The sequence below is a fragment of the Papaver somniferum genome, unplaced genomic scaffold (assembly GCF_003573695.1).
Source record: "Papaver somniferum cultivar HN1 unplaced genomic scaffold, ASM357369v1 unplaced-scaffold_22, whole genome shotgun sequence".
In the NCBI taxonomy this organism is placed as follows: Eukaryota; Viridiplantae; Streptophyta; class Magnoliopsida; order Ranunculales; family Papaveraceae; genus Papaver; species Papaver somniferum.
In genome coordinates, this window is record NW_020632152.1 from 4,052,509 (window position 1) to 4,075,232 (window position 22,724).

Consider the following 22,724-nt stretch of genomic DNA (forward strand, 5'->3'; position numbering starts at 1 on the left):
ATAAGAGAATCTAAGTTCGGTCGGAGCTTCCAAATTTTAAGCTGACACTTAGTGTTCTTGTAAAACCTCATGCGGTCTCAAGGCCACGTCCCTTGCTCAGATGCCATTGATATATTATGTAGCTCGCTTTTAATTTATCCTCCCCGTGACTATTAGAGGAATTTAATTCGTTGATGAAAATTAAATTTGGTAATTCTAAGTATCAGTTTTTCATGGTAGGTCCTTTTCAAAAATCTCTCCAACATCATTTTTTTTTTAAAAGAAGATCAAACTTAGTTTTTAAAAATATTCTTCTGCAAATCTGAATAAAAAAATTCACATCGTAGACCGGTTATATCAGCGTTAATTGTAAAATGATTAAACCGGAAAGTGTGTTTATCTACCATTTCTTTATTGTAAAAATACAAATGTTAATTTGAATGAGGTAATAACAATCAACATACAAATCCGGTCCAGTTTGTTGACCAAAATTTCCTTTTTCCTATAACATTCACTTCAATTTATTTTTCCACGCAACTTTTTTTGCTTTTTGATTTTAATTCAATTTCAGCGTCCCCCATATTCAAAATGTTATGTTGTCTTAAATTTTATACATAAGATTAAGCTCGACTCTGATAATCGATTAACTTACCGCAGTAAATAATAAAAATTGAATTTATTAACCATCATAAATTTTTACTAGCTACGCCCAATGTAGCCGATCTCGGATTCCGGTTTGTCTCGGTCCCGAGCGAGACACTGTACAACATTGTCTCGGGGAGATTCCGTTTCCAAATCTCGGTGTAATCTCGGTACAACTCCAAAGAAGGAAATTTTTTAAAACAGGATCATTGGTTCCATTGTTCTCGAAATGTTCTAATATCCGAAATTCCGGCCAAGATACTCGGAATTGTCGATTCCTTTCTGTTTCGGCGAAATCTTGTGTTTCGTTTTATGGTGATCCGAAATTCGCCGGAATTCCGGCCGAGATGCCCGAAATTGATAATCATTTAGATTAATAAATTCTTTTGATATTAACATGTGTTAGGGACGGACGTCGGTCAGACGGACATGTAAATACTCACAGCCTAACTCACACAATCTAACATTTGCGATCCGCATGGTATATGATCTGCTAATAGAAAGCTAGGGCCTCTAGATCGGACGACTTATAGGCAAACACAAAAGTTCACACGGATAATTACCTTATCCAACGGAGGAAAAATCGGAGCCTAATCACACAATCTATCATTTAGGATCCGCATGAAATGTAATTGGCCAATAGAGAGCTAGAATCTTAAATCGGACGCATGTGCTTGCAAACACAAAATTCACACGGATAACTATCTTATCCAACGGTGGAAAAGTTGTCGCGACACAGATTACATTGGAGTATTGGTCCCGTCAAACCCATCCCTATTACGTTTCTCATTTAGCTGTTTTTAACTAATTTATGCTGGCATGATTTTATTGGGTAGGGAGGAAATTGGTTAACTGATGCAAACCGTCAGATATATATCTCTCAAACTTGGATTAAAATTATTCTCAATGTGGTGGGGGTGGCCAGATTTCGTCGCTGAGACTGGTTATACCAACCTAAGATATTTTGAATCGCTGGCCCATGGTAGCTCTAAGTTAATAGCTATTAACCTAGTATAGTAGTTGCTCTACATTACTTGGAAAAACTGTTGTAGCAGCAAACAACTTACTTTAATCGCTAAAAATTAATGGATATAGTTATAGAGCAACTAGTATGTAAGGCAGTCGCAAGTTTAACTGCTCAACTGTTGGAGGGACCAAAATACTGGGCAGTTGGAAATTTTTTGGTCGCTTAAGCAAGGTTTTCTTGTAGTGAGAGTTTGGTCAATGTTATTACCTAGCAATTCTTACGCATGGGTTGTTCCTAGTTCTGTAATGGCGCTGTCGCTTTTCTGGCACACAACAGCTTTCTCAAGTAACGGAAACTATATTTGAAGTTTAATACCGGTAGCTATTTTCTGGACGTTGTGGAAGGAACGTAACAGCCGTACCTTCGATGATAATCACAATTTCAAAACTGATGATGAACTCGGGAATGAGGCTAAAACATCTATTCTTTTATGGGTTGCTGCCGCGGGAAGAAGAGTACATGCTAACTTTGCTAGTCTGTTTTAAAAGATTGGGAAAATTTATTTGTGTAACATAATTTTTTCTCTTTTTTTTCTACCTCTGGTAGGACTCAGTAAATTCCTTTCTTTATAATATATCATCTTTTCTGATCAAAAAAAAAGATTCCTCTATCATTCTTTCCATACGTACACATATGGGGAAAACAGAAACAACCTTTTTTCATGAGATGTCAAGAGTGATAGGCTTAATTCCAATTTTCCATATACCCTCATAACCGTAGGATCTGACACCTTTGGGGTGCCAAAATCACCTTTCAGTGAGGATATCCAAAAGGACAAATTTTTCATGATATTGATATCTTTGAACGATTCATCAATATCTCAATTAGTAAATGTTACTGCCCAATTTAGCAGCATTACTTATCAAGTTTTTTCTTTCTTGTGAAACTACTTACGTAGTCCAAATTACTGGCAATACTCAATATAATCTTCCTTTAATGGAGAGCAATCATATAACTTCCATGAGACCACAATAAAGTATATCAGATAAAAACATGCAACGGCGACGGAAAGAGTCATTTCAATTAAGTAAATGGCCTTTCCATCTGGAAGATTAAGCTCGAGATAAAATATTCATGTGCATATTCTTTATGAACATTCCAACTCACTTATGATGTTCCACTGTAATGTCATAATCAAGTAATTTACTAATGTGAAACATAGGGGTTATATATGCCAACAAGTGAGATAGTCCCTTCTATGTATCATACCATTATCACATTACTTAAGAATGACCCATACTCCTCAATTATTTCTCATCCTTTAGGGAGGATAACTTAAGTGCCTTTAGAAAGATTCTGAAGCAGATCACATTAGTGCCTTGTTATATATTCCTGTATGATTCTTTCCATATGTACACATATGAAATAACAGAAAAACAGAAACAACCCTTTTTCATGAGATGTCAAGAGTGATAGGCTTAATGCCAATTTCCATACCCTCATAACCATAGGGTCTGACACCTTTTGGTGCCAAAATCACCTTTCAATGAAGATATACAAAAGGACTAATTGTTCATGATATTGATATCTTTGAACGATTCATCAATATCGCAATTTTTACATCCTACTGCCCAATTTAGCAGCATTACTTATCAAGTTTTTTCTTTCTCCAGGAACAACTTACGTATGCCAAGTTACTGGAAAAACTCAATATAATGGGCCTTTAATGGAGAGAAATCATACAACTTCCATGAGACCACAATAGAGTATATCTGGTAAACATGAAACGGCGACGCAAAGAGCCATTTCAATTGAGTAAATGACCATCCAATCTGAAAGATTAACCTGGAGATAAAACATGCATCTGCACATTCTTTATGAACATTCCAGTATAATTTTATCAAGAAGCAAATCATATAACTGGCTCAATACAGATTCCTGTATCAATCATTCCATATACAAATTCATGAGAAATATAGAAAGTGGAACAACACTTTTTTCGTATGATCTCAAGAGTGTTAACCTTGTACGAATTTTCCATATACCCTCATATTCAGATCTGACACATTTAGGTGCCAAAATCACCTTTCAATGAGAACATCAAAAATGAACTAATTGTTCATGATATCTTTGAGCGAGTCATCAATATCACAATTAGTAAATGCTACCGACCAATTCAGCAACATCACTTATCAAGTTTTTTCATTCGCCATGAACTACTTACGTAGTGCAAATTACTGGCCAAACACAATATAACATGCAATTATTTATGAGTCACTTGATTGCACCAATTGATCTTCCCAAAATCAGATATGAACCCTAAAGATGATAACAAACAATTATAATCTTTATAAGTAAAGAAACTAGACATTACACGATAAAACTAGTAGCAGACCTAGCTTTTAAACAAAACTTATAGGGGCGTGGCTGACCAAACTTACAAGTAAATCATATAAAAACCAAATCATAAAATGAAGTGATTTCCTATGGAAGGGCAAACAACGACATCAAAATTACTGGAAGGAAAAACGTAAACTTAAGTTTCCGAGAGGAAAATTATTGTGTGCTTGAATCATCAACAACATGATTTACATTCAGTGAAATGATGAGAGTGGTAGTAACGATAATTGTGTTGAGATCTGGAAGAGGTAGACGTATTCTTCTTGAAGAATCGATTGAGAAAGAACTTTTAGACAATTTTTTTTAGATCTAACAGGGAGAGGAAAACCGGAACAAGCAAAGGTTACTTAAGAGACGTCGGAAGATCTTTTTTTATTTTCCTTAAAAGGAAAAAGAAAAAAGGGTTAGGGATGTTGGGACTTTGTTTGACCTAGGTCCTTTTTAGGGTTGAGTTACATTGGCCTAGTGAAGGTCCGTAGAAAGGCTCAAGTCTAAAAGGGTTTATTGAGGGTCCATAGTAAATAGCACCTTGCATCATGAATAACCGAAACCGAAACATTCTTCACTAACACCTTGTTTGTTTTTTTCCTGACTCAACTGACTAGTCTGGGTCTGACTGAAATCGCCTGACTCATCTGGATTTGACTCAATATATATGTTTGTTTTTTGAGTCAAATCTAACTTATTTAGCTCAAAAATATGAGTTAGTAGTATGTTTCCATGAATCAGGGGTATTTTAATACCTGACTTAAATGGGTCCGACTCAGAGGTTATGTCTGACTTAAATCGCGAGTCAAATCTGACTAAAAGAAAAACGATCTGACATCTGGCACGGACCGAGTCAGATCTAAATGCCGAGTCAGCAAAAAACAAACATGCTCTAACTTGGATTTTTAGTTGAAGACTTCATTTTAATCAGGATTTAGTCAACGTTAATCTCGCCTTAATTAGTTGGGGCCTAATGTGAGGCCTTCGATTATACGCAACCTTGGTAGTATTTGCACAGACTAATCTGTACAACAACAGAAGCTTTCAACATTGCCAGTCAGCCTTTCATGGGTACTCGGACACCCAAAACAAGCATCCAATTGACCTTACCTTGCAACCATCCTACCAATTTAGAATAAAGTGAAGGTTTAATTTCAATCCTTTATCAGCCAATGCTGCTCTAAAAAATTTGTCCATCGTTCTATTGGACGCAAATCTGGAACTCCAAATCCAGAATTTCAGAGAAGCGATGGATCGTAGCATTTTTCATTGCCAAGAAATGAAAATTAATGCATGGCCTTTGTGAGTAAATCAACACAGCAGGATCTACACACCGGAATTGAATCACCGAATTAATGAGTGATTCCTTGCCATATTACACACTGTGCACATATGATCGCTATGACAAAAACATTTCTTGAAGCCAGAGATTTCCTTAATCTTTTGAAGAGAATTGCAACGGAGGGACGCGTCTCTTAAAAAGACTTGTTGTGTCCTTGTATTCATCTCTAAAACAAAAGGACGGAGGGATGTGTCTCTTGAAGAGACTGGATTAGATACTTATCTGTTTGGTGGCGGTTACCCTTGCAATAAACATTTTCTATATATCTGTGAACTACTCAGCGTCACCAGGAAGCCATTTGAATCCCGCTGTAAAAAGGCTCCACTAATGATACAATCATTTTTCAGTCCAACAGCATATCGCAAGCATTTCACTGAATCATCTTCATACAAGCTTCCATTCACTTTATCTGGTCCTACGGTCAAAGAAGAACCGTCCTTTCCATCGAAAATTATACTATTAAATAAAGGGGAAAGGAAACCGTTCACAAAGTACGGTCAATCACGTCTCTTCAAGCAATTCACAGATGGAAATAGTTAGTCGGTAACAAACGAAGAACAGACATATTGGTTAGTGATGAAAAAGTATTGTACAGTCAACATTACAAAACACCGGTGGGATCATTTATTGCATTTCAACCTTCAAGGAAATTCCGCAGTAAGTTGTTGCCACACCGAAGTCATAGGATTGGTAGGCACCAATCATATAATGCAGGCGTGAATTAGATAGAATAAACTAATCATCAATAATGCATTGAACAGAATTTGCCATGCAAAAGGATTCAACATTGGGGTGTGCATACAAGTGATGGCAGAAACACGTCAACTTCACAGAATTACTGTAACAGGCACGTAGTAAAATTTCCTCCAAGAAACCGAAAATACGATAAGAATTGTCTTTAAGATTGTTGGAAATAAAATTGCGGTTTCGGTTTCTCGGAAATCCTGCTCATGCAACAAATAAAATACTAACAAATAAGAGAGTTAGAAAGACTTATCGGATTGGTTGATCGAGGCGAGGTAATCCTCTTTCCTTAAAGACAATTCATTCCCGCATACGGTGCTCACGGTTCTACGGATGTCGCCTTCCAAGATACAACGATCACGCCTTATAGTAAGTAGCACTACAATACTTTTAGGTCAGCGAATGTTGACAATTATTGTGCTCTTAAATGACTCTGACTGTTGACTTTGAAACTTGATGGGTTTATATAGAGTCAATGGTGACTCTACAAGGTGTCTTTTCACCCATAAGTGACTCTCCATGGCCAATGTTGACTCTCCATAACACATATTCATGTCTAGGTGTCTTATGGTGAAAAGACTTAAAACTAATTTTCACTCAAAAAATAATTTTAACTTAAAATTCCAACAATCATCATATTCAGCCTGAAATATTAAATCAAAAGTCGAGAAAAGCCACATGAAAGGAAAATATGTTCAACTGACAAAACAGACGTCCATTTTAAGTTAGGAAACCTTTATCATGCACGAGTGGTTCTTGACCGGTAAAAAGGAAAAAGACCAAAAGAAATCATATATCTTAAAGAAGGGTAGTGAATCCTTCTCGGGATTGGGTATGTCGCAGCTGCATGCTGATGAACAGGAAAGTTTTTGGTGTGAGTATGCCGTTTTTGGTTGGTTTTTCTAGATTGTATATTAAGAATTTTTGTTTACATGCATGCAATCCTGCAAGGGCGGTCCAAAGAACAATGTCGACAAACAATTAGAAGGTAATTAAAATTAATCTACCAGCTGCAATATTTGGTGTTGAGTGCATTTAGGCCTTCCTGGTTTTACCATAGACCAATTTCACACTTTCCCTATCGGCTCCAACGGTATAATACTGCGAATTAGCAACTATGGACGGCTCATTTCTAATTTAGATATGTCTGTGCAGACACCCACTCTACTGGGTTCTTTTACGATCCTCCATTCACCAAGGAGATCAATTTCATTTGGGGGACCTTGTATATGCATGGTTTAGAGCTATTAGTATCTATTAAAAATATATACAAGTACACACAAACGTTAGAGCACAAATCTCACCTGTTTTTCGGCTACAAAGTTTAGCTATGTTCAGTTGCTATGGTTCACTCTTTCGCATGAACCATGGTAAATATAATGGGCTTAATTTGGTAGGAGAACGAACTTGTCAAAATTTGGGCTTCACAGTGTTGCTATCTATTCTTGCCGATCAAAAACTATGCATGACGGAAAAGACAGGGACATTATGATCGAATACAACACCACATTAATGAAGATTACGACACGATCATTTTCTTAAAAACAAACTTGACTCTATAAACAGTTCAAATGGATGAAGGACGCGATTCCAGCCTAATAAGTGATAAAGTGATTTTCCAGATTATTATATTAAAGCTATTTTGATTAATCTGTCAACAAATCAGAGTGGCGCAGCGGAAGCGTGGTGGGCCCATAACCCACAGGTCCCAGGATCGAAACCTGGCTCTTATAAGATAATGCTTCCGTTATTTTTTTTTATTTTTTTATTTTTTTTGTCGTCAAGTCAAAAGCTATACGGCCAAACAAATACCAGAACCGCACCTGTGATTTCATTCAAGAAATCCAACCAGTATAACAAACAAGGTTGAAGATGCCGCTATTGATGGGTTAAACTTGGTGGTTCAATCATATTAGGATTTTTTGTTTGAAGATTCATGGCATGATCAGATCTCCAAGGTGTTAACATCAATGAAAAATGTGGGGATTAACTAACCCATAGTGCACTACTGAAAATTTCAACTAGGTGGGAATTAGGAGGGGAATTCTCAACTGCACGTTTCTTGTCCCCCATCATTCCGACAATGGTATTCACTGCCAAAAGAATCAATCAATTAAAAGAAAGAAAAATAAATATGCGAAGAAGAAAGTTGTGAGTGATGAGATGGATGGATTACCAAGGCATGATGAGTTTAATAATCTCTCTGTATATGTAGGGAGTAAGAAAAATAAGAATCCCATCAAAAACATGAAGTACAGTTGCAACCAGCAGCAAGTTATTTAGGACTCGTCTTGTTTTATTAACTCCTCATGGGATTTTGATCCGGATTAGGTTAAGCCTGGGATGGAATCTTGAATAGTCTCATGGATCTTTTATGTCATTTTCTTTTTAGGTTGTTCAAATTAAGACCTCCAAGAATGCTGGGATGTTACTGAATATATCAGCCAACACAAGAATTTACAGGGACAGTATTAGGTGCCTGCAATTCATGGTCGATTAAAAAAGATTTTCTACAACGATCCGTTGTAGTCTATGTGGTTAGGATACTCGGCTCTCACCCGAGAGACCCGGGTTCAAATTCCGGCAACGGAATTTCCTTTCTAGTTTTGTCTTTATCTGTTACAAGACATAATTCGACCTAACGCGGATCAACTTTGGAAGCTCTCCGGATCCGTCTATTCCTATTCTTAACTCTTTTGATGAGCTGAAGTTATTCAACGAGTTCAATACATTTCTTAAGTCTCTGAAATAGGGAAATCATATTATGAACGAATTTATTCAACGAGTTTACTTCAGTGAAAACTAGGGCAGTCAGTATTTATAAAAAAATATTAGTATTCTTGTAAAATAGAGAAGGGAAGAAGAAGACACAAAGTAGAAGGGAAGAACAAAGAGAGGAGCTCTATTAATATGTATGAAATACAAAGGTTTAGACTCTATTTATAGAGTTTATATACCTGGTGCCCAAGTAATAGGGTTCCGCTAAAGTGGACATCTATATAATAAACTGCCGTTTATAACACTCCCCTTAGATGACCACTGTATCTAAGCAATTGTCTCGTTAAAAAAACTTTGTCAGGAAAATCCAAAAGGGACAAAACCTGATCTAAGGGAAAAGAGTATAATTGTGAGAAAACTTAGAACAGAGTCGGACATGAATATGTTGCCTCATTAAAACCTTGACAAGGAAAACCCAGTGGGACAAAACTTTGACGAAGGAAAAAGAGTACAACATGATAGTCCATTAAAATACCTTTGACTATGATGCTCCCCTTGATAAGTACTTTAATTAAATCTTGGCTTGCAAATCTTTGAGTCGACACTTTGCCAATTTCGGGGAACGAATTTCTTGAATGCTCGAGATAGTTATGCTTTCGTGAGAAATCTGCCAGTTGATGAAGTCTTCTTTTGTGTTAGTCTTCTAATAGTAATGTTCTCGAGTCTTCATGCTTCTTTCAAATACATTATGTACTTGTGTCTTGGATTGCTGATTTCTTGGAGATGATTTGCAGAAATAGTTGATGTAGTTTCTTCAACAAAATGCCAAGATATATATGAATACCTTATCATACGTGAACAAAAATCGTATTTGTTAGAAGGAAATCCAAATTCTTAGGAGATGATTAAGTTGATTTGGTTTAATCAAATGTGGGCATCCACTATACAACCAAAATTTATACAACTCCCCCTTGGATGACCATCATGTTGAATTAAATTGCCTCACTAAAACCTCGCCAATAAAACCCAATGGGAAAAAAACTTGGACGAAGGAAAAAGAGCACAAATATCAACATTTTGAAAGAAAATTGAACGTCAATAATATGTTGCCTCGTTAAAACCTTGTCAGGAAAACCACATGGGACAAAGCCTGAAACGAAGGAAAAAGAGTACAACTTTTGACGATTTGTGAATGCTAACTCAACTATATGAGTATTATAGAAAACAAACATCATAACTCTAATCTATATCAGATAGACAAGTTTTAAGCAAACATAATATTAAACTGCATATTTAAGAAAAGAAAAGAATAAATATTATGTTGCTAAAGCGTGGATTTTTTTTTTGTTTTCAAAGACTCCTAAAGAAACCTGTAAAGTTGATAACATCAACTAATTAATCCGTATTTTCGGTTCGTATCAAATTTCTAAAAACACGGAAAGGATTGTTAAACCTGACATCATCGAGTCAGGTGGCTGCCAGAATATAATTTGAATCCTCTATGGATTTCGAATTAAATATGTCCTCTACCCAGATTTCTTGTGTGAATGTAATATGAATCCTTCAAGGATTATCACGCCAAATGCATTATATAGGAAAAACAAAGTATTATTGAGCAATCCCAGGGTTTGAACATATAAACCCCAATCGCTCTTAAGACGATTTATTTCTCTTAATGTGCAATATGACTAACACCAACATGTATCTTTCATTCTTGGCAATTTTAAGGTGTCGAGTCTAGATAGGATCCTTATATTGCGTCAATCGAGAAATTAGAATAATCCAATCTAATTTGGATTACATGCCAACCAATCACATATGTCGATATTCCTCTGCAGAGAGGGATTAACAACCACCATCATTTAATATTTCAGTAGCTACCATAAATGAATTTTCGACAAATAATTGGCTTACTACGAGCCCACACGATTCTCAAATTTATGCATATTTTGATAAATTTAATCAAGTACTGGTACCAGCGCCTTGCGGGCAATACAATCTACTCATTTTCATGTGAGAAGATATTATATTTGAGAATATAATTTTGGTGCACTCAATTGGAGCACTACATTTAGCCTCTTATAAAACGCTACTTATTTTACTAGATGTGACTGGATTTTTGTAAGGACCCTCAAGCTCGTCAACGCTATTAGTCTAGTCAAGAGACGTCTTAGACACTAGTTACTCGATTAGTGTAACTTGAACGTTAATTATTAGATATTAATCTAACAACGATCTAGATACGAAAATAGTATTATCGAATAGGTCTCGTAAAGTTATGCGAAATAGACTACTCGAACGTGTTATTCAGACACCAGACAAAGAAGATATCACCTGATGAGTATGAAGTATAATTATTGGTATAAGTTTAATTTTGATTTCACAGGAATTAGGGTTCCTCATGTTCTTCCCCAAATTGATTTAGTTAGGGTTTCATCTACTTGAATCTGTTTAAGTATAATTGAGTATGAATTCAAGAATATTATATGGGTTTTGTGTTAATTGAAATAATTAGGTTGAAATTATAAGGGGATTTAAGTTCAGGTGAAGATCCGAGAATTAAATTAGAGTTTGAGTAAATGGGACTATTGTTGAACTGATGCTGAGGTTTTGGTAGAACAGAAAAAAGATATAAGAGGGGATAGAGTGAATTTGAATCAACTGTGAATGATTTTAGAATGTAACTGATGTCAAGTTGAGCCTGAGATGGTCATGATGGTGTAGCATCAATATTAATGGAAGTAGTGATGTTGTTGTTGGAGTTATGGCAGAAGTGAGGCTATGAAGTACAAATTGTAAAGGACTAGTGATATTGATGGTGCAGATGCATAATGAATGTAATTATGTAAGTGAGATGATGTTGGTGTTTGGTATTTGAGTGCATTACTTGGAGGTGGTGATAGAATGTTGTGCTGGTGGTTTGCAGTGGCAGATGAAATGGAGATGAGTTTGAATATATATGAGTGGTGATTGTATGAACTGCAATTTGTGGTACTAATGATAAAATGAGGGTTGTAACTAATGATGGTGTGAAAAGAATGGGATTGTAGTGCAGTTCAAGGGATGAGATGAACTCAGTGTTAATGAGATGGTTTGATTATTTGGTGAATACGATTCCACTTGAAGAATAGAAACCGTAAACCATATCAATCGATACGTAATGGTGTCCGACTCGAGCTGAATCAGATGATATGAACTCACATAAGCACTTGTACAATCCCATGAGATGAAAACACCAATTTTTGGTGAATACGATTCCACTAGAAGAATAGAAACCGTAAACCATCTTTCGATGAATTTTTATTTATTTTTCTTTCTTTATATAAATAATATTAGAGAAGAAAGGAAAATCAAATTTATTTTACAAAGTTGATCACCTACACACTTGAAATATGGATTCACCGATGAATAGTAACTACACCCAAATTAAAGGATAATGGGTTATAATAATGTTGGTGCTGAGGATGTAAATAAAACCCATCCACCATGAGGTCTTACACTCCGTGAATAAGATTCACTAATTTGACAGAGCCAACATCGAATACACAAATAATACAGCACTAGAAGAGAATAATATAAACATTAATAAAAGAAGAGAACAAGCTATGGACGTTGTCTAGAGCTGCACAACGGGTAGGGTGGGTAGGATATGGCCTATACTCGCCACCCTACCCGTTTACTGGCGGTTAAGAAAAATTTTACCCGCCATCCTACCCGCCATTAAACGGGTAAGATCCTACCCAACCCATTCTCTGGCGGGTCGAGTAGGGTAGGATGACGGGTATAACCTTTTTTTTTTGCATTCAATCGCCACTTTTGATGCCTGGTATGATAGCAATTGTGAAGAATCCTAAGAACCCATTTTATATGTATACTGGGATCATACAACGAATTACTGACGGTAAAGCTGGAGTACTGTTTGAGGGTGGAAATTGGGATAAGCTTATGACATTCCAGCTCAATGAGCTTGAGCGTAGAGAAAAAGGTCCTCCCATGGTGAATCCATTATCTGCTGTCCTTTTTTTTTTTTTTTTGATGAGAAGAGAAGGATTTATTAAGAAGAAAAGAATGTACAAAGGTCTACCAAAGATAGACCAAACAGCAAAGAAAACAAAAGAAAAACAGTGAAAAACTTAGTAGAACACAGACTCTCAATTGTTTACAGAGTAAGTAAAATTCGAATGTACCCTGTTGCCAGAAGCACTTGCCCATGACAACACAAGAGACTTGACATCTACTGCAATATGAGAGTCTGTCTTGAAACTATACCTGTTCTCAAAAATGCGACAGTTTCTTTCTTGCCAAAGAACCCAAATTATTGCTGGTGGTATTAGATTCCATACCGTTTTTCCATTGTGTGAAAGAAGATTGTAAGACCAAGTATGAGCTAGAGAATACACAGTCTCAGGAAACACCCAAGCCCAATTCTTTTTAGGCATGACAGCAATCCAAGTTTTGTATGCAACTTTACAGTGAAGTAAAAGATGATCTTGTGACTCATTACTCTCACCACAGAGAATGCAAGAGCTGTAGACATTCATTCCTTTGCGATTGAGCATATCTAAAGAGTTTAATTTACCATGAACAACACACCATAATAAAAAAGAGACCTTTGGCGGAACTCCATCATTCTGAATAAAGTGGTTAGGAAAGTTATCAACACCATCATTAATGATCAACCTGTGATATAAGGTTTTAACCGAAAAAAAACCTGAACTGTGAAGTTGCCAACGCCTAACATCATGATTAATATCTGTTACAGGTGGAATATTACCAATGATGCTTAGTAATCCTGCCAATTGATTCACTTCTAAGGTATTCAAAACTCTCTTGAAATCAAAACACCAGTCACCGTCAGAATTGATGTGGTCAGCAAGACTTCGAAACTGCAATCTGTCAAGCTTACAGAGAAGATTAAAATTATTTGCCAGAGTTGAATTACCTACCCACTTATCATACCAGAATGAAACCTTAGCACCTGAGTGAATACAGATATTAGAATTATTGTTGATCAAATCACTTGTAACTGCTATAGTCTTCCAACAAGAAACACCATGTGGTGTATGAACCATACCTGGAACCCAATGAGAATAACTGCAGCCATATTTCTCTACTATGAGCTTATACCACAAGCTATTTTTCTCCACCCCAAACCTCCAACTCCACTTAGCTAAAAGAGCCAAGTTCATCAGTTTCAAATTTAGCACTCCTAACCCACCTCTTTCTTTAACAGCATAAACCATGTCCCATTTTATCAAATGAGAACAACTGTTATTTCCCCAAAGAAAATTCCTCATTTTTTTCTCAAGTAACTTGATCACTGATGTAGGTGCCTTGAATAAGGAAAAGTAGTACATAGGAAGTGAAGTTAAGATACATTTCAAGAGAGCTAACTTACCACCTTTGGAAAGAGAAATTTGATTCCAAGTCGACAATCTTGCATCAAACTTCTCCAGAACATTATCCATTATCTGCTGTCCTCGAGCCTGCCGTGCAACAAGAACAAAAGGATTCGTAGTTTTAGCAATCTCTTGATGGTTGAGTACATAATTAGTTTGTTTGTGTAAATGTATCTATGTGTCGGTCTAATTGCAACTTGAGAAATGCTATTTCTTTTAGCATTTGCTTGTTTCTTGGAAAATAAAGTACTGATCCTTGTTTGTTTGGGAAAGTCGTGTGAGAATCGAAATATCCAAAGATGGACGCCTCTCTGAAAAATGGCTGGAGAGGCTAAAATTATTGTGAATTGGTGAGTTTCTCATTATTATTGTTTACATGTTTCGCAAAAACCAATCAAAAGCAGGAAAAAAAAACAGTCTGCATAGGCGGGTAAGCGGGTAGGGTAGGATAATTTCGAGCTTTACCCGTCACCCTATCCATCTAACGGCGGTTAAGAAAATTTTTACCCATTACCCTACCAGCCAAATAATGGGTAGAATAGGATACGATTAAAACACTGACGGGTAGGGTAGGATTGGCGGATATGGGTAGGGTATGTGCACCCCTAATGTTGTCTTTGGTAACGCTTACGAACCTGCACATCCACAAAGTGATACCTTCCGTGCACAACTACTTAGGTTACTGTGTTACCACCACCTTTCAAGATCAGAAGTCAGTGCCGATGGACTCCATATAGTTTATTTAGCACAAACCTATATTAAAGAGGATACAACCATATCAGAAATCCTTTCAATAAATTAAATAAAAAGAAAAAAAATCAAACCAAACCAAAAAAGAAGAAGATATAATCAGTTTTTTCTTCTTATTCTTTTAAGGGAAGAAGACACAAAGTAGAAGGGAAGGACAGAGAGGAATTCTATTAATATGTATGAAATACAAAGATTTAGACTCTATTTATAGAGTTTACATATTTAGTTCCCAAATAATAGGATTCTGCTAAAGTGGACATCTATATAATAAACCGACGCTTATAACAATTATTGCCGTAGTTTTTATCCAATTCAAGAAGCCGAAGCTGGGTAAGTAAGTCTAAACAAACAACCCCTAACTAGAAGTCAGCTTTTGACTCTTTTCTGTCTTGGATTCGTAGACTTATTCTCATCAAGCTAAAGGAACAGCCAACCAAGAAGAAGAGAAATGAAGATCTTGGAAAGCAGCCCTTCTTCTTCTTCTTCTTCTTCAAATATGTTACATAATTAGAATCTACGAACCAATTGAAATAGTTTCGAGATTAGTGATTGTGAATCCAATCCAATTCCAATTTTTCTGTGAAATGAGTCTCCCTTTCTTTAAGCTTGGTACTCTTGTTTTAAAAACCGCTTGTAAACCTATTGCTACCAGATTAAAAGTAGAAGCTGGTAAACACCCCAGATTTCGCCAACTCATCATCAATTTTGCTCAGGTTTGCTTTCTTCCTCAATCTCCACCGTTTCTGGTGAAAATTTCTTAGATTTAATGTGATGAATTTTTGTAATTTTATTTTCTTAGATCAATTCTTGATGAGCTGTATCTTTCGATTTGAGGGATTTAGGAGCAGTTTATTATATGCATGGGGATATTCTGAACAAGATGGGTTTAGATTGTAGGTTCGGGATCTAGATGGCTAAAAAAATTGTTACAGTGGAAGAAGCTTTTGTTTTCATTTGTGAAAGAAATAATGAGCTGAGAAATCCTGGATTCTTCTTGCTCATATTTAGTATAACTTATTGTGTTTGTATTACACTTCGCTTATAGTGTTTATTGTCCATAATGCTTCTCTTCGTGCCAGACAAACCACAGAATTACGACAACAGTGCAAAGACGGATTTATGGTCATGCAACTGACGTTGCCATCCAACCTTTGAATGAAGAGAACGCTGTTAAAGATGCTGCAGACCTTCTTGGAGAAATGTTCGTCTTCTCGGTATGTTTTTATTTCTTTGTAAAAATATATCTGACATGAGGTGCAACATATATTCTGGCTCATGATCGTGCATTATTTTGTGAAGGTTGCTGGTGCTGCTCTTATCTTTGAGGTTCACAGAAGTGCTAAATCTGAAGCCAGAAAGGAGGAGTTACGAACGCAGGAGCTTGAGGTACGTAATACTTGATTGTATTTCTTTGGGGCATGACATTATTCGTTCAGTTTAGAAAATTTGGAAACCCGTTTGTACGGTTCGATCTGCAGGCAATAAAGCAAAAAGAAGAACATTTAGGAAAAGAACTGGAGTTCATTGAAGGGAAACTGGCAGAACTGGAGCAGCTAGCTAACGCCCAAGGACTCTCTGGTATTTTCAACTTTAGGCATCCTAATGGCAATGAAAACGCCAAATCAGGGTCAAAAGTTTGTTCAAACAGTGATGGCCATTTAGCAGCTAGCCATGCTCGTACAACTGAAGATCCCAAGTCCTCTGATTCACCTGCGACTCATTCTACTAATACTAAGCAAGGCGTGTCTCCTAGTCATTGAACGAGAAGTAGAGAACACTGGCAAAATTTATAGTTGCAAATAAATGTGTGGTAGGTTGACCTGAACCAGATACCAAATGATTTCATCAGTTAAAAAAAGTAGGCGCACCTTGGTCATTGAAGTAACATTTCACTGAATTTGATTTGGTGAACATTTCGTCATCTGAGAAATTTGTTGTAAATGAGGGACTGGTCACTGAACAAGTTGTAGCAATAGCCAATGGTAACTATGGCTTTGATATATAATACATTGAAGCATTACATGCTGCATTTCTGGCATTTTAGCTGCATAATGTTCTTCTTAACTCTATGTTTTTTCTTCATATTGACAAGTTCATTCTGGATAAAGCTGCAAAGTTAGTATTTCATGAGGGATTCGAGATCATAGGGTGTAGATTCCTTCGCTTTACTGCAATCTGTCATCCGTAACTCCCGCAGAGAAGTATATAGTCGCAATGTTGCTGAAGGGCAACTTTCGAACTTCAATGAACGAAAGGAGATGCTGGAGGTCGTGCCATTAACTTCAGGACATGATGATAATACTACTTACGCAGAATCAGTCCAACGAGAAAATTATGCTTTCCAAATGCAACATATATATATATATATATATATATACTATGAGCCAAACAATATCAAGGGCTGGGCTAGTAGTCAGTGAGCCTCCAAGGGGCAAACATTGTTATTGTTAGTCATCAAAAAAGTTGCACAACTTGGCTACCGTGCTGTTGGAATCCCATAACACTAATAGAAACCAATAACAACTCTTAAATGTGGAAGAAGCTAAAATTGGCTCACTGGAAGTAGTGAATAAACTTGCAGAAGATTGTAAGTCTGTACAAATTAGCGATTGAATTTGAATTGCAACCCTGGAAATTATATTCAAGAAGCTGATTCTGACATTAGTATTAAGGATTGGATATTAAAGTGGTTAAGTAGCTCTATTTCCAGAGATATCCAAATTGCTCTCTTCACTACCGCTAGGTGTATCTGGAAGGAAAGATGCCACAAAATCTTCCTGGATAAAATGCTTAATCATGTTGCAACTGCTAGATGGGTCACTAGTCTATGTAATGAAACTGAGCGTTCCTTGAATGACAACAATTCTGCTCTGCGGGTTCCTGCGCATATGCCTAATCTATTGCCATCTCATTCTGGATTGCCTGATGACTGTTTCATTTTGTATTGCGATGTTCGATCATTTGATGATAACTCTAATAGATTTGGTGTTGGTGTTATAGAAGGCTGTGTGTAACTGGTTCATGGGAAGTTGATCAACCTCGCTTCTTGAATCATATTTTGTAATCCTTCTCTTAGCAAAAAAAAAACATGATGATGATGTTTACTAACAATAAGCAGAGTAATGGTTTCACCAAAAAAAAATACAATTTGGCCCATGCAGGTCTCGAACCTGCGACCTTCGCGTTATTAGCACGACGCTCTAACCAACTGAGCTAATGGGCCATTTGTTTTCTTACATTTACAAGTTCTTCCGAATCTTATCGTTCTCATAAAATTGAGACTTCATGCATTACACTTCTTTAAAACCTCAGACTCAACACAAAATATTGTAAATTCAACACAGCCAAAATACAAGAAACTAGCGATAATAAACAGAACAATAAAAAAAGAGGCCACCTATAACCAAGGCAGGTTGGTGGATACTACAACTTCAGGTAAGGGCATTCTTGTGGAGGAAGAATTGCTCTTAGTAGGAAAAACTGCTTCGGTTTATTCTTATAAATTTTTGTAGCTTTACTGGCAAATATGTAATAACCATATACATATTTATGAGTTTTGATTCAAGACATAGGTTGGTATTTTTGTGAAGATCACAAAATGCTAAACTCAAGTAGGTCAATATACAGCAGAGATGGTAAGTTATTCTCTCTTCATTTTGAAAACCTTCAAACGCACAAACTCTGGGTAACCTGAAAACCATTGAAACCGAAACCTTTTAATTCTTTCTCACTATCCTTTTTTTTCTCCTAATTTCTCACTCGTATCCTTGTACGTTCACTTCACCATAACAAACAACTTCCCTTATACAATCTGGCCTGGTACAGGAACACCATAACTACCGGGTTTGAACTAAGTTCTGCTCGAAGTGTCAGGATCCCGTAAAGTCCAGATGGTCAGGTAGGATTTGGGCAAGGACAGGTTGTGCATCTGATCAGACGAGACTTGGTGCCTGTCAGACAGGAGATTGCAGTGGAAGGCTTGAGTGCAGCGGAGCTGGTGCAACACCTCCAACATCCCTTTTAAAGATAACTACCGGGACGCCAAAGATTTTTACGATTTAGCATTGTATAAATTTTGTGTCTCTTCATCAGAGGATTTCTTTGATTTGTTTGTTTTGTTAGATGTTATTGTTTTGGGTGACTTGAAAATGCATGTACTATAATAGTTTTGTTGGATGTATATGTATTTTTTTCAATTTCTGTTTATGTAATTTTCATGTTTCTGAATGACTCTTTGACTTGTTCTTTGTGGCTCCATCCATTCTAGGATGTCAAGTGTACAAGAACAAGAGTTACCAGAACCAGACCATTACAACGATGTTATGAGTGCTGATGATGAAGATGATGATGTTGAGATGCTAGATTCTGTGAATGAGGATCCAACTGTTGGTTGTGCACCTGCACAAGTTGCACGTGGAAAGAAAAATAGACTTAGATCCGAAGTTTGGGAATTTTTTAAACTCGTTAAGTATAAGGATGGTACAACGAAGGGGGTGTGCAAGGCTTGTAATGTAGGATACAAATATGAAAGCCAAAGAGGTGGAACCTCAGCCATGAAAAGTCATAAGTGCATTAAACGTCAGTCTATGGACGTAGGGCAGATGATATTAGCTTCACAAAATAGCCAGCTATCTACCCGTGTACGCAAGGTTGATCAAATGAAATTACGGGATTTGTTCTCAGCTTTACTCATTGCAAGAAATGTTCCATTTGCTTTGGTGGAGTGGAAAGAGTTTAGGGATATATGTGCTTATTTAAATGATGACTTTAAACCAATATCAAGGAATACTGGGAAAGCCGATGTGGTAAAGAAACATAAAGCACAAAAAGAAGTTATTCGCAACAGATTGAAACTTGCTCCAGGTATGATTCAAAATTTCAAATCCTAAATGATGACTTTTATGTATGAGTAATTGATTAATATGATGTGCTAATGTGTATGACTTACCCTTACAGGTAGGATATGTCTAACATCAGACATGTGGACTTCTGTAACAACTACTGGATATATAAGCTTAACTGCGCACTATCTTGATAAAGATTGGGTATTGCAAAAGAAGCTTCTGAATTTCTCTCTCCTTCCACCACCTCATACAGGTAAAGCACTTAATTTTATTTCTTTATTATCTTAAATATAATTTCATGTTAACTTATTCCCCTTTCTACTACCTCAAACAGGTGAACACCTTTCTTCTAAGTTATTTGCAATGATAGAAGATTGGGGAATTGAAGACGAGGTATCCAACATCACCTTGGATAATGCTGCAAATAACGGAGCTTGTGCTGGAATTATGAAGAGTAGACTTGTTGCAAAGAAGATCTTGTTGAACGATGGAAAATACTTTCATGTGCGTTGTTGTGCTCATATCTTAGCTCTTATTGTAAAAGAATGACTTACGAAGATTGATCCAGTCGTGCTTAAGATTCGAGCGTCAGTGAAGTCCCTTAAAAAGTCCCAAGTAAGAAAACAAAAGTTCTTGGACATTGTTGATACTTTAGGAATGTCTGGTCTGAAAAAGGGTATTCGGCAAGACGTAAAGACAAGGTGGGATTCCACTTCTATTCTGTTATAAATTATAAAGTTGGAGAATTGTATTAATGTTTTTTTAGATACTCACTGAATGTTTGTTTTATGCAGGTGGAATTCAACTTATTTTATGTTAGACAGTTGTATCTTGTATAAGCCAGTTTTCTCTCATTTGAAGTTGGTGGATTCAGAGTATGAAGGTTGTCCAACTAATGAAGAATGGGAACAAATTGAAGTAGTCACAAAGTTTCTCAAGGTGTTTCATGAACTCACAAAGGTTTTTTCTGGTAGTAAGTATCCTACTTCCAATCTGTATTTTGAAAGAATTTGTCAAGTTCATGTGTTACTAAAGAAAGAGAGCAGAAGTAATATTGAATTCATTAGGAACATGGTAAAAGAGATGCAAGCAAAAATTGATAGTTACTGGAAGGAGTTGAGTCCTATATTGGTTATGGCAGTTGTGTTAGATCCTAGATCGAAAATGAATTTTGTGAAATTTACCAACTCCAAGTTGTATCCTGATGAGAGAATTAGAATGTCAAGTTAATAAAGTGCATAGTAATATAAAAGCACTTTTTAATGAGTCTTACACCTTGTCAAGTTCAAGAGCTTCCAACAGTTGTGCAGCTCAAAATTTGAGTGTTCAAAATGGTGGGAATTTTGCTGCCCAAGAAGGGAGTGATTTTTTCAGGTAATTTCAACTTTTATGTTCAGTTTGATTCATTTGAGTTCTTCATGATTGGTATAAGTCTGCAAAACATGTTCTTTTTTTTTTAATACAAGATGATAACTTTGTAATTCCTACGATAGAAAGATGATAACTTTGTTAGTATCTCTTGATAATTCACAATTGGAATCTATGTTAAGTATTTATGTGGTTTGATCTTTCAATGATGCCTGATTCTGATGCTATATATGTTTAATACAAGATGATAACTTTGAACCCAGATTTAATATGTCAATGTAAACTCTGAGCATGCCATATATCGTTTATTTGTCATTGTAATTACTTATGATAGAATGAGGAATGTACCCAAGAATTGGTTGTTGGATTGTTTGGGATTCTGTGTCTTGATATCTAGTGTGTATGAGTGTATGAATTCCTTTACCGGGCTTCGGTTAGAACTAGGTGGTGGAGTTTTTCTTTTTAAAGTTACTGACTTTAAGGGTACTGTCAACAGGAATATGTTGCAACACAGGAACGTGGTGGTAATGTATTAACTGACTTGTCAGAGTTAGATGAATATCTTGGCGAGACGTACAGAGGTTGTCTAAATTCACTCGACATCCTAAACTATTGGAAGAACCATGAACAACAATATCCAGTACTTTCAAGAATGGCAGGGGATATTTTGTCAATTCCTATTTCAACCGTCGCATCGGAGTCTGCATTTAGCATTGGAGGAAGGGTGATTGATCGATTTCGCAGTTCCTTATTACCTGAAAATGCTGAGGCGTTAATAACAACTCGTGATTGGGAATATGGAATTGGTAAGTAAATAAATAATATTTTATTTAGTTGAGTGTCTAAATCTTATCTATAACATTGGTTGTTTTTATGATCCATATAGGAAAAGAAGATATGGATGAGGACAATGTGATCGTTGAAGAAGATATATTAGGATTTGAACCTGACGCAGTGGAGGATGGGGCAGTGGAGGATGTGGAGGAAGTAAGTTCTTATGCGTCTAGTTAGTATGCGTACTTCTTCAATATAAAGCGGTGTAATTATGCAAATATCATGTTTTTGACTTGAATCTTTTTTTGTTTGGTTTATTTTTTCTTGAAATTACAGATTCATATTGAATAGTTGGAGCAACTCAAAGATAAACATGGAATATGAGAATGTTTTTTGGACAGACAGTTATTTATCACTTACCAGTATCTCCAAATATTGCATAGAAAAGAGATTGAAGATGTTTTTTTGATAGTTAACACTTTTTTTGATTAACCACACAATATATATTTTGTGCAGGAAGTGGTTATTAATATTGTCGCACTTGTTGATACAAATTAGAAACAATGGTATCTACAGTCTCGGTCTCGGAAGTTTATTTTCATTATTTATCAATTATCATCATGAACTGATGAAGTACTGTGTAACTGTAACTAAAGTACTAAAGTAAACTACTAATGACTAGTATGAATGTATGATACTATGATAGTATCTGTGTCTGTGTTTCTTTAAATGCAAAATTAGTTTAGTTTTGCAATTTTGAGTTTTTGAATTGATATACCAAATGAATTGGATGAATGTTAGATACTTAG

The 22,724-nt window shown here is 36.2% G+C and overlaps 1 protein-coding gene and 3 non-coding genes across 4 annotated transcripts; 3 read left to right on the forward strand and 1 right to left on the reverse strand.

Annotated features, from left to right (window-relative positions):
• The first annotated feature begins 7,723 nt into the window (after positions 1-7,723).
• TRNAM-CAU lies at positions 7,724-7,795 on the forward strand. The gene has a single exon. It is a non-coding gene; the product is annotated as a tRNA-Met (tRNA).
• A 786-nt stretch (positions 7,796-8,581) lies between these two features.
• Positions 8,582-8,654, forward strand: TRNAE-CUC. The gene has a single exon. It is a non-coding gene; the product is annotated as a tRNA-Glu (tRNA).
• A 6,613-nt stretch (positions 8,655-15,267) lies between these two features.
• On the forward strand, positions 15,268-16,967 carry LOC113340538 (OPA3-like protein). The gene is made up of 4 exons (XM_026585672.1): positions 15,268-15,642; positions 16,009-16,143; positions 16,229-16,315; positions 16,408-16,967. Exons 1-4 carry the CDS (start codon positions 15,514-15,516, stop codon positions 16,687-16,689), a joined length of 633 nt encoding a protein of 210 aa, XP_026441457.1. The 5' UTR covers positions 15,268-15,513; the 3' UTR covers positions 16,690-16,967.
• A 1,111-nt stretch (positions 16,968-18,078) lies between these two features.
• TRNAI-AAU lies at positions 18,079-18,152 on the reverse strand. Its single transcript has one exon. It is a non-coding gene; the product is annotated as a tRNA-Ile (tRNA).
• Positions 18,153-22,724: the final 4,572 nt, after the last annotated feature.

What these genes read in the sequence shown, in the direction of transcription:
- LOC113340538 (XM_026585672.1), top strand. Translation starts at nt 15,514, where the DNA reads ATGAGTCTCCCTTTCTTTAAGCTTGGTACTCTTGTTTTAAAAACCGCT. An exon ending in GAGAAATGTTCGTCTTCTCG is followed by an intron (nt 16,144 to 16,228) that starts GTATGTTTTTAT and finishes TATTTTGTGAAG; the next exon opens with GTTGCTGGTGCTGCTCTTAT. An exon ending in TACGAACGCAGGAGCTTGAG is followed by an intron (nt 16,316 to 16,407) that starts GTACGTAATACT and finishes TTCGATCTGCAG; the next exon opens with GCAATAAAGCAAAAAGAAGA.